The 13,111-nt window shown below is 37.4% G+C and overlaps 1 protein-coding gene across 2 annotated transcripts in view; it reads right to left on the reverse strand.

The window, feature by feature from the left end:
• Positions 1–12,651, reverse strand: part of LOC132101633 (cadherin-13-like) — a 352,587-nt gene extending 339,936 nt beyond the window's left edge. Inside the window, exon 1 of one of the 2 annotated variants that reach the window (XM_059506718.1) lies at positions 12,483–12,651. In XM_059506718.1, the coding sequence (XP_059362701.1) occupies positions 12,483–12,527 (45 nt within the window). In that variant the 5' untranslated portion in view covers positions 12,528–12,651. The remainder of the gene's footprint in view (positions 1–12,482) is intronic. The other variant, XM_059506717.1, reaches the window with a different exon arrangement.
• Between the last annotated feature and the right edge of the window lie 460 nt (positions 12,652–13,111).

A 13,111-nucleotide genomic window follows, 5' to 3' on the forward strand; every position in this document is an offset into this window, starting at 1 on the left:
AAAGTGCTACGAACACATGCCCAAATTTACCCACACGAAGACTCTGCATGTTAACCTCAACAGGGAGCTGAGGGACACAAACAACAGGGCGTACGATGATGGCTGGAAATACAACTGGCACAATCTCAATTCTTTAAAAAGGCATACTGCGACAGCTGTGTCATAACTCGGTCACTTCAGGACACAATTACCATGTGCCCATCAGCCCTGCAGCCAAAAAAAACCACCAGACCCATTCGGTGGGTGGTACAACAGCTGTGCCACCCCCAGATACTTCATTTGGTAAAAGACTAAATGTTCACGGAGCAGATTCAGATTTAGACCAAGTGTCTGTAATTCTTTCCTCACTTTTTACATGCCGAATGGGTGTCAGTAGTGTATGATGGCTCAGAGGGGAATGTCTGTCATTAATGCAAAATTCTGCAGATTGGTACAGTCTCTCAAAGACAAAAGAATGCAAAACAAGGTTTAATCGGAAGAGATTAATGCAAAATTGAGATGACAGAAGCTTATGTTCATGAAGCATACGGTGAATGTGTTCGCTCCATCAATTAAATATGGAAAATCGGAATGTGAGCATTGCTGTTACAACCTGGCAAAGTTTAATTGCCGGCTACACAAGAATTCACACATCCATCTGCGCAAGGCTAAATTAGCTACCGATATCATTGTTCGAAGATGTGCTATGAAGGCTAACTTTTACTCTGTCTGACAATCAGCCTGTATTTGCCTTGCTACTCCAATAGGACCCTGTGGCATTTCAATGAGAATTGGGTGAGGGTAATATTTTGTTCCCTGTCCGTCCTGTATTCTATTAGCATCATGACATGCCAAATTATCTACCATTGATTCAGTCAAAACGCAGAAGGATAAACAATCTTGGACGCTTGGGTAAATTGATGGTTTGTGTACTCTGTGAGTCTTAAACTGACAGAGGCCATGACACGTGCCATTCGTATCCCCGGAGCTAGATAAAGAGATGCTTCTCACCGTCCAGCTCTTATGACGCATGGGCAGTATGATAGCTGGCAAAAAGCAGGGTGGGGATCAGCCTTTCCATGTGGGTCCAAAGGAGCGTAAAATTGCGTCCAGCAAAGCGTGTAGGATATGACAGCCAGGACATGAAATTCTAATGAAAACCAAATCTAATGCAATGCATATTTTCAGGAATCCCACCTACACAATCTAAACTTTGCAGATGGGCTTGCTTAAACCATAATCACATGTGAGTCTACAGGGAAACAGTGAGGATAATCTGAAAAACAAATGTCAAATATTGTACACTGCAAATACATGTGTTCAGCATGCATTTTGAAGATAGAAGCCCAGATGTCACTTCATAAATGATAAAATATGGACTAATATCTATTTGTGCATTGTCCAAGAATTCCCTGTAGAGATCAAATCCCCCACAAGGATAGTAAAACCTCAAATTCTTGACATTGTAAGAGCAAAATTTTAGTCCCGGTGAGGATTTTTTTTTTTTCATAGTACAATATAGCCCAGATTGCTTTCATAAGTTTATACTATACACAATGTACTCTAGTGTACAAAGAAAATATAATCTTGAAAAAAAAAATCACTTCAATATATGGTACATTATTAAATAACAAAACAAAAACAAAAAATCAATGGTACAAGTAACAAGACTCCTAGTGAAACATAGCTTCAATGGATCTCTGTATGCATTGGATTTAAAAAAAATTATAGTATGCACACATTAACATTAAAGCAAATTGCCATTAAAGATCTCAGCTTCCTTTTAATAGGAACATTTGTTTTCCACACTAGAAATGTATGAAGTTCAGACAATCTTAATTTGCACTTCAGTAACGATGTCTGATTCATCAAGTGCAAACAAAGGATTCTTTGTTCTTGTCACTTGTTTACCCGTCAGTAAAAACAGAGAGATGTTTCTAAAGTATGCATAGTCCTTAATTTAATACTTTATTAAAAGTACATCAATTCTACTTTATTTCAAGGTCTAATAAGGCCTTCACATCGCTGTCAGCCTTTTAAAATTTCTGATTATAAAGCCTTCGCAGAAACTAATCTGTGCCTCTGGGACTTTGTGTGACTGGGTTGAAGACAGAAAGAGACCGATGCACAGAGAAAGACACTGCACCATGCTGCGTGTTCATTTGGGTGACAGGTTAAGCGGATGAGGGCCAATTCGCCTGACACCCGACTACAGAAATGCACATTTGTAAGTGTCCGTGTGTTCCCTTTCAACCATCCACAACAACAGCAGCCTTTCCCAAAAATAGCCTTGCAAAGACACTTAAACACAGACATTTTTGATACACTAATCGACAAACGAACCCTGCCACATCAGCAACATGCCAGTTTTCATCATGGAGCAGAAAAGGTTGCTCAAGATAGAGGATTTGTCTTCTTTTCTTAGAAATGCTTCAAAGGAGGTTGGGTCTTTATGAAATAGGAGCTTAGAGCTCAGAATACAGTGTAGGGTGTTTCATTCTCTCCAGTTATGTCCCTGAAACATTTCTTCTCCTTTTCACTGCTAATGTATTTGCAGATTTGCATACATCGCTAAACTAAGCATGCTTCTGTGCTCAAAGTTTTTAACCTTTTTATTTTTACCAAAAAAAAAAAAAAATATATATATATATATATATATATATATATATATATATATAGTTATGACTTCGTATATATGAGACTGAACAGTTAGCAAAATGTAAAGGTTTTAAGAACAAATGTGAGACTAAATACACTTGACTTGCTGTGCTGAACAAATAACAAATAAAGCTAAAGAGTTGACTAAATTCCCACGGGTATGTTGTTGATCAACTCTATTCTGTTCTATCCTGCACACTATTCTGTTCCAAAGTAAAGAAGAAAAAAGAAAACTCAACAATGAAGCATTGATTGCATTTACATCGAGCAGGTTGAACCTTAGCCCTCAGAAGAAAAGCAAGACCTTGAAAAAAAAGCTCATTCTTCTTACTTAACGGCTCCATCAAGTACAATAAATCCAAAAGTCTATTCTACAGTAACTCTGTGCTGCACTGAACACCTGCTGATTTTCTTCAAAACAAATACATTGCTTAATCAACATTCTTTACATTACAGAACTCTGGCAAACAAACTCACTCACTCGAGGAGCTTATGCTCACCTGTTGTTGTTTTTTTTTGGGTGTGACAGGCAGTGTCCCTTCAGAATTGCTGGCACTATATCGCCATCTATACGGTGGGAGTGAGTACTACGGGTGTTGAGAGTGGGGGTTAGGTGAGGAGATTGCTAGGCAGAGATTGATTTGCCCTCCTTCAGATGTGGCACTTAGCCGAGGCGATCTGCTGTGAATCATGGCAAATTAAAGAAAACAGAGCGAGCCACACTATGGAAATAAGCGCGGCAAAGAGGGAATGGAGAGAGCTGTGGAACCTGATGTCCCTTCACGTCTCTGCCATTTACCTAAGTCCTGGCTGATACACGGCTCTAGAGAAGGGAGAAAGGTGTTAGTCACAGCCCAGCTGAGGTTCAGGCTCCCCTTCAAGTATGTGTGAGTCATATAGGGAGGAGATCAATGCAAAAGAAGAAAAATAAAGGATTACAGTCAAGGTAGGGTTTAGTTGCCTGATTTGATCTTCCGCAGTCAATGCAAAAACAGCAATGACCAAAATGAAAAAGATCAAAGCATTCAATATCACCGTCCAATTAGATTATATGAGGAGGAAAGCAATCCATAATTTTAGATGGGGATGACTTTTATTAAACAGATTTTTAAGGGGTTATGAGGATGTGTAAAACGGCATATTTTCCAAATTGACTAGTCAGTGGGAACTTAAATGACTAGTCGATTAATTGTTCTTAAAAAAGATCTGAATAATTAGTCTTGGTTTTGGGTTCACCTGACCCCAATTGGAGGTTTATATAAGACACGTTGGGCTAAGTGGAGTCAGGGCCATATTAAGACTTTCTATTTCTTTTTGCAAAACCACTCAATTGACGTCTGTCAAAAAAAAATAACACATTTGCGCATATTTGTTCTGGACTAACTCAACTCTGACAGATTGGGGACAGAAGGGGGGACTGATAGTGGTCATGTAATCTTTATTTATTTATAATTTATTATTATTATTATTATTGTTAAGTTAGTGTTCATAAACGAGTTATGTATGGTCTTTCAAGAATTTCAAGTTAATAATAAAACAATTTACGAAAAATATTTTTAAAACTTGTGTCATGGGGTGCCCCCCTAGTTGTTGTGAATGGTTGGTGCCCCTGGGCACTGGCCCAAGTGCCCTTATGGATAATCCGGCTCTGGTGGAGTGCAATTGAATGGAATAGAAATCAGCGGCCTGTAGTTGTTATTTTAAAAGTAAGACTATTTTTAGCTTTACAAGCTGTTTAAACAGTACAAGCTGCAAAAACTGTACAAAATGCAACAAACCGACCAGAGTGGTAGTGCTTTGAGGTGGATAAATTTGAAGAGATGGTTTTTGAGAGGGTTTTATGCTGCAAAAAGTCTAACAGCTAAAGCAAAACATGCTACTAGCATGCTAATAAAAACAATACTGGTAAAAAAAAAATAATAATAATACCTGAAAGCTAAATCCAAACTAACTGACCTCACTAATGTCAACGTTACGTGTCTCCACAAAGAAAAAATCTAAAATATACTTGATAAAATTAAGAATAATTTTAATTAATTAATCATTTATTCTAATCGATTTGTGAACTGGGTCAACAATATAAAGTATACAATAACATTTAAAATAATAATAATATAATACAATTTGTGGCCGGTAAGATTTAGAGCAAAATTTTCAGCATCATTACTCCAGTTTTCAGTGTCACATGATCCTTCAGAAATCATTTATTATTATTAGCATTATTATGCATTATTATGCTGAAAACAGTCGTGCTGCTTAATATTTTTGTGGAAACCGTGGTACATTTTGGGGGGGGGGGGTTCTTTGATGAAGAAAGTTCAAAAGAGCAGCATTTATTAATATATATTTTGTAGCATTATTAATGTCTTTACATCATTTTTAATCAAGTTTGTGTTTCTTTCCTGAATAAATATATTAATTTAGACACGTACACCTTACTGACCCTTTTGAACAGTACTAAATTTAGGCATAACTACAACTTTGTTCTTGCGTTAAAGCTGCAGTCTGTAACTTTTTTGTGTTCAAAATATATGGAAAAACTTATGGACTGCAGCGTTAATGAAAAGTATTTAATTAAGTTAAATATAATATATTTTACAGCAGAGCATAGGTTATCTATTTACTATGGAAATATCAAAGAAATCATTGTCATTACTTTTCTTGTCTGAAAAACATTTTTCACCTAATATTTTCAATTTTGTACCATGAGATCTACATTTATCTGCATAAATAAGAATATTTTTAAGAATTTCACAGGTTAAATTTGGTCTTAACACAGGGATGAAACGGAGCTTGAACTCTGAAAGACGGAAAGATCAGAACAGCGGTGGCCAAGACTGCAGGGCACATCCTGTCTTCTTATCACAAATCAGATCCCTGCCTTCCATTTATCTCTGTTCCTGTCATCAATCATACCCAACAACATGCATCTTTCTAAAAGCAACATGCGCACGCACACACATACACTGGAGAACACTTTTCTGTTACTCTGCCATTATTTCATACCATTACCATTCTCTTGGTCTCCTTTATTATACAAGGAATGGTGAGCATCGACAGATAAACACGTATCATGTTTACCGTGACATTTGGCTGTGAAATCTGTGTACGTGTGAATGTCTCCGATACAAATCCCCATATTGCCTCCGGCTCCACAGGTCACTGTGCACAACAAACGCACAGAGTCAGACAAACGCCACACGGATACCATTCAATTAATTACTGCTTCCAACTAGTGAGTCGGAATATCCAGTGTCACAGATAAAGCCGTCCGTGTTTACAGCATGAGTCACTGCAATTATATTTGGATTGGTGAATGCAGGCTAGGCCGTCTGGGCGGTTTTAGATATTCTGAAAGAAAAGACTCCAGCAGTAACTGACTATGAATCAATATGCAAATAGAGGAATATTATATAAAATTTCCACTTCTCTCAGAAGGACGAGGCGGTCCAGGGACATTTCGCAGGCCTGGCATGCCACACAGTGTGTATGAGAAGTGGATTAGAAGATCCAGGCTTTTGAGGCTCTCCTTGCAATTATCTGCCTGACGGAGGGATGATCTATGCAAACAGAGAGGAGATAGACACGGAAAAAGAGAAAGAAGGGCGCTAGGGATGGATAGAGAGTTGTGAAACGATAGGACTGACAATGTGAGATCTCTTTCTGCTAAATCAACGCTTGGGGACGCTAATGCAACTCTTGCACTAAAAAACGGAGCAAACTTGAACACAAGTGAGCTTTCATTCTCCCCTGATGTCAATGTCTCTAAATCAGTTATATTCAGTATAATGAGTTGGTATTTCTGATATGATCTTGGTGGTTAAAATGAGCGAGCAGCTCTGGGACATATCATTGTCTTTTATCTCCATCTTTGCTTCTATCTCAAAAATGGATAGTTCAGCCAAAAATGAAAATTGTGTCATCATTTATTCGCCCTCATGCTGGTACAAATCTGTTACTTTCACTCTGTTGACACAAAACATAAAAATGGAGACTTTGAAGAATATTCTGGTCACTGGGGCACTACCCTTTCTAAAGATACAAATATGTACCATTCAGGGTTAAAAATGGTAAAAAGATGTGTTTGGGGGCATTTCAACCTTGTCTACCACCCCAACGAAAGCTTTCTTTCTTTTTTCTAAGAGTGAATAATTCATAAAATAATTCAAATGATACATGTATGAAATTACAAGTCTCCACTGTAGCATGAAATATGGTACCGCAAGATGACATTTGGCCAAGAGACAAACAGGATCTAATGACATTTGATGGACATCTGATATCAAACCTGACATATGGCATGTAACACTGCCATGTTTGATTGCAGAGATGCAAAAACAGTATGAAATGCAACAAAAATGGCAAGAAAGGAGGTAAAGTTGAAGAATTTTACAGTGCAAACTGTAAAAATATCACTTGGTAATATCACATTTTTACAAATAATAAGCCAGTTCATAAAACATTTACAATTATTTAGTAGCCATTTGGAAAGGAGACATGAGAATGACTGTGTGTACAGTATTTATCTGTCGGTATGTGAGCAATTATTTTTGATCATCTTCTAAACTTTTACAGTCATAGTAGTTAGTTATTCTAACTTCCTGCTGTTACGGCCCAGAAATCTTTCTGCTCTGATATCTCTTTACATTGCCCTAGCATTTTGGCTTCAGCAACTCCACAGATTTTTTCACCAACAGCTATAACGCACAACATATCAGCCGTGAAGGAGTTGCACAAATAAGGCAAAATCAAATCTAACCTATGCAGCAAAAGCAGCGACCTTGGTAGAGAGCACAAAGGAGGGTCGACACAGGGAGCAAACCATTCAGATCCACTACAGTGCTAATGACTGGGTGCTCTCATTATCTCCATCATTACCAGACCTTCATTTACAGTATTGTGCTCAACAGCTAGTGCGCAAATTAATCAAGATTTCTGCAATGGTAAGACAAGCTTCCTCCTAATGGCACACTTCAAAGATGAAAGCACGAGCCACAGTACAGTCCATCTGCAAGGTTAAATACAAACCAGACCTCCAATTTCTGTCTTTTCCTAAGTTAGTATCAGCAGTTCGTCCCTGCTGGTGGATGCAGTTACTACACCAATTCTGCAAGCATACTGATCTTTTTTTTTTTTTTTTCAAATATCCATTTTCCATACCTTACATTATTATATTGTTACACCTGAATTTCCAAAGATTGATTTAATTTTTTTTACATTTTCTTTTTTTTTTTTTTTTAGACAAGACTGTATAGAAATTTCATATTGGCTATTTATTGGTTATTTGCCCATAACTTTATATATTTTACATAGATAATTACCAGCTTATTGGTATTGGCCAGAATTGTAACATTGTTGCATCCCAGACTGTGTTATTTTACTATTATTTAAATACTATTATGGTATTTATTAATATTTTAAATTAGTTTTTATGTATATAGTTTCATTTTACATTTAAAATGTGTGCTTTTGTCAGTTTGTTTTTGTTTTCATTTTGTTTTGTTTTAATTTCATTTCTAGCTTTAGTATTATTTAAATACTATTATATTATTAGATTTTACATTTACAGTTTTTATTTTAATCTGTGCTTTTGTCATTTATTCATTTTTCATCTTTTTATTACTTTTTACATTTTTCATAGTTTATACTCTATTTTGTCATCCTTATTTCAATTAAAAAAATGATTTTAATAGTTTAGTTAATAAGACTGAAACTAAGGTGAAACTTAGGTGAATAAGGTGAGACTAATTTTTAATGTTACAGCAAATCAAATCTATATAACTAAGATCTAAACCTTCCAACATAATTTATAGACCTCCTTGGTGAGGAAACCATGCAACTGATGAAAATGTAGCATAATGCATTTAAAGTAATGCTAATGTAAAGTGAATGATCTCAACAGAGTAGGTTAAAAGGAAAACGCTTAAATATTTAGGGTGCTTTGGATTTTAAACATTAAAACGCAAATTCCTACCTCACCTCAACATTTATAAGAAGGGATGCTATATACACATGCACTCTGTAGCTAGTGATGAGCACCCTAGACACAGAGTGTGGACACAGCTGAAGCCGGCCCTTCTGCATGGCTGCCTTTAGGCTTTGGGACTTAAGGGAAAGTGTGATTGTGTGAGTGAGTGTGTGTGTGTGTGTGTGTGTGTGTGTGTGTGTGTGTGTCTGTGTGTGTGTGTGTGTGTGTGTGTGTGTGTGTGTGTGTGTGTGTGTGTGTGTGTGTGTGTGTGTGTGTGTGCTTGTTCGTTATGCCCTGGCTGAAGCGATGTGCACCTGTTACCCTTGCAATAAATAGAAATGACACCAGCCTAAAGCAGCGCCTCTTTCTCTCATTAAGACTGATGAATCACAGGAGGAACACATAAGTGGCAGCGAAGTCATCAAATGCACACTGTCCATGTCGCGCCACAAGGTCATCAAAGGGGAAAGTAATGCAAATAGCAATTCAAAAGCATTAAAACATTAGTTCACCTTCGAATTAAAATTTGAATTTACTGACCCACGTCATCCAAGATGTTTACATCTTTCTTTCTTCAGTTGAAAAGAAATAAAAGTTTTTGATTAAAACATTTCAGGATTATTATCCTTATAGTGAACTTCAACGGCTACCAAACAGTTGAAGGTCAAAATTACAGTTTCAGTGCCGCTTCAAAGGGCTCTACAAGATACAAGACGTGGAATAATGGTCTTATCTAGCAAAACGATGGGTCATTTTCAAAAAAAAAAAGAAAACAAGTATATATGCTTTATAAACAGAAATACTCACCTTGCACTGCTCTGCAATGCAAGTCTACGACTTCACATAATTACGTTGAAAAGGTAACGCTTGGCGGAAGAACTGACTCAGTCAGTGTTTACATATGTGGAGAAGGAGGACTGTTCAAAAGTTGTTGTATGTTCAATGACACATATTCAGTTTTTTTGTAAACGCCATTTCACTAAGTCTTCCTCGTTTGTACTTGTAAACATTGAGTCGGTTTGTACTTGTAAACACTGAGTCAGTACTTCTGCCTACTACCTCACGTGACCTTTTTTTAACGTAATTAAGTGTTACGTGAAGTCATGGATGTGTATCTTAGAGCAGTGCAAGGTGAGCATTTCTGTATATAAAGCATAGTACATTATTATTTAAATTTTTTTTAGAAAATGACCGACCATTTTGCCAGATAAGACCCTTATTCCTTATCTGGTATCATGTAAAGCCATTTGAAGCGGCACTGAAACTTTAATTTTGACCTTCAACCATTTGGTAGCCATTTAAGTCCACTATGAGGAGAATAATCCTGGAATGTTTTATCAAAAACCTTAATTTATTTTCGACTGAAGAAAGAAAGATATAAACATCTTGGATGGGGGTGAGTAAATTATCAGGAAATTTATATTTGAAAGTGAACTAATCCTTTAAATGTGGCCTATACAAGATTTAAAGCTAATATGTGCATCCTGGAACGAACAACACCCTCTCCAAACTTTAAATGGCCGCCCTGACTTATCTGTTACCTGAGATATTTGACTGAATGTTCCATTCCAAAGAACCCTCACCACTTAGGAATCTTACAGCAAGCGAGGGAAATTATTTTCCCTTCAATTTCTCGCTCTCTTTTTCTATTTTCTAACGCCATGCTGGGGGAAACTGGGTAAACAGATAAGTAAATAAAATAAAACACAAAAGCAATGGGGAAAAGAGAGCAAAAGATAAATGTCTGCACCTCACGGGTACGCCACGCTTATTCTGAATCATTGCAGCACCTCGCAACTGCTTAACGTTCCATTTTGGAAACAGGGATTTATAGAGGAGGGGAATTCACAGACTCCGATACGCAAGGGAAACTTGGCGCCCTACCTGTGCGACTATAAATAAGATCCTTCTCACTTGATCACACACGGAGCCAGAGAGGAAAAAAAAGGATTTTACACTGCTGGCCATGTAGATGGTGAGGGTGAGCCGACCATCTATAGAGCATTGTATGAGGATATTATCTATTTAAAGTGGTTTATTGCATAGGGGAGCCAAACATAGACAACGTCTTGCTTACAATGGATTGTTAAAAAGAACGTGCTGTAACCTGTTCAGAGTCCCTGAAGATTCAGAGCATTGTGATGATTCACAGCAATAAAAGTGTAAGCCCTCTGAAGCACCTGAGAAAAGCTGAAATGTGACTAATGCCTAATAAGTATTAATAATAAGTGCACAATGATAGGTCTCTCAAAGTTCTCAAGGATAAATGGTCTTTATTTAAACTGCGCACAAAGCCTGGAGCTTTCCGTGTGATAAACAACAGAGAAGATACATTTAAATTAAATGATGAATAATGCATGGATCACATGCTGAGGGCATGCAAAGTTACAAATCACCTTACATACTACTAACTAATCCATAATAACATTTACCTAACCGAAAACGTACATCAAATGCATATTATCTTCAAATGGCCATTTCAGAACCACAATTTAATGTGTTTGATCATTATAAATCATATTCTCTCAAAAGAATGGCATTTAATGTGTGAGAGGATTGGGAACCACCACCACCGCGACACTTGTTGTTCATTATTCTGTAGAAGGAATTAACTGTTGAGCAGTGGCTTACAAATGAGCCATCAACATTTTTAATGCAGGAGGCGGCCATAATGTCTCCTTCACCCCAACTGACTACCACTCACAATCTAATGCACATGCAAAGAACAAGACAATATTAACTGTCCATTAGTATTAGCCTAACAGCATCAGTTGATTGAAAGTAGCAGCGGCTCTAAGCTTTAAAGGAACGCGCTACTTTCAAAGATGGTACTTAGTTGGTGCAAAGAAGATTTACAATGATCTACAATGTCCATATAGCAAGCTCGACAACTTCAAGCTTATATGTAGCTGTAGTTTGTTGTCTGTCCAACATGGTCAACCAGCCTGATCCAGCTAATGACCATCTTAAACCAGGTAAAATCCAGCTCTAATGTTTCAAAACTCATCTGCCACCTTAAATTGAATCTATTTACTTCGTTATGCGTGAGTTTGGCTCCATTACTTGATTTCAGCTGTTTGAAGTGTTGTCCTAATGACTAATGTCTAATTTTTTGTTTACCAGAATGTCAGTTTCATTTAATTTCATCTCTTTGAAGTTATAAACTATTAAAGAGAGACGGCCAATCACTTGCTGTATTTGGTTATTTTAACTATTTTTGATCTCGTTTATTTAGTTTCAAGTGAATAAAGCGACTCTTTTATGATCCATGATCCATAAAATGACTCGTTTATGGATCATTTAGTTTCAGCGATCTAAAATGACTGGATAGGCTCTGTTTTAATCTTGAATCGTTTATTTGTTCACTCATTTACGGATTCTTTGCTGTCTTTCGTGAATGGAGAAGGGCTCCGTGAGTCAGCCCGTCGTGTGAATGTCTCCTGATGAAGGGAGCCAAAGGAGCGCTCAACTTCAGAGCTGAGCGGAATATAGATGCGATCTGAGACTGAGTTTGTTCGTGATTTGCACCCACCTGAATCCAGTGCATTACACTGAATGCACGAACGGACTGGAGTAAACGTCTAACGTTACACGTTCAACACATTAGAGACATCGTTACTCTGACAAATAGAGAAATAAATATAAATAAAAAATAACACATTACATTACACGGATTGCTATTCTGCTTGTCGAGGCATTCATTTTAAGTAGGCTATTATCTCAGGGCAACAGCTTAAAAACGTGTAAAAACGTGGAATGCGCTCACAAATTAATTTCACAATTTTCCCGACACTAAATTAACGCAAAATAAATCTAAGAACCAGCTAAAGCGGTAGGATATTCCTAAACAAAACGGAATGAAACCACTCACTCCTACCTGGGATACGAGGAATGCGATGAAAATGCGGGTTCCGAACTCCATGGTCTCAGATCAGTGGGAATAATGTTCAAAACAGGATGCTGGTCAGACCAGCGCTGTTCATAATTCCAGAGTCGCGTGAGTAAAGCCCCTCTGACTCGAGCTGCCAACTTCCCAAATAGAACTGCAGCCTCGTGAGCAGAGCATTGGAGTCCACCACCAATAGATTTATAGAGGGGGGTGTTTCTTCTTTTGACGCTTGCATGAACCTGACATGCTCGCATTGATGCGCAAGTAATAGTCTCAGCATCTTTGCATTGGATTCCTCCACCCTCATCGGACTGCAAACTTTCTGTTTGGAAAGTCAATTGGAGAATAAAGAGTTTAATAAGGTGGTATATTGCACATTCACCTTCAGTATTATAGAATAATCAGACATGCATAGTTCCATGCATGTATACATGCATAGGCTTGCTGTGCTTTTAAGGTGTCGTGTTTAATTTTTTCATAAGAAAAAAGCAGCAAGCTTAGGGTTTATGGTTTATGGTCATAAATCAAAACTTTATAGAGTGTTCTCTAGATCAGTGACTCGCAGCTGGTGGGTTGTGACATTAAAATGGGTCACAGGTTTGTTCAGATTGGGTTGT

Source organism: Carassius carassius, chromosome 23 (assembly GCF_963082965.1).
Source record: "Carassius carassius chromosome 23, fCarCar2.1, whole genome shotgun sequence".
NCBI classification, from domain to species: domain Eukaryota; kingdom Metazoa; phylum Chordata; class Actinopteri; order Cypriniformes; family Cyprinidae; genus Carassius; species Carassius carassius.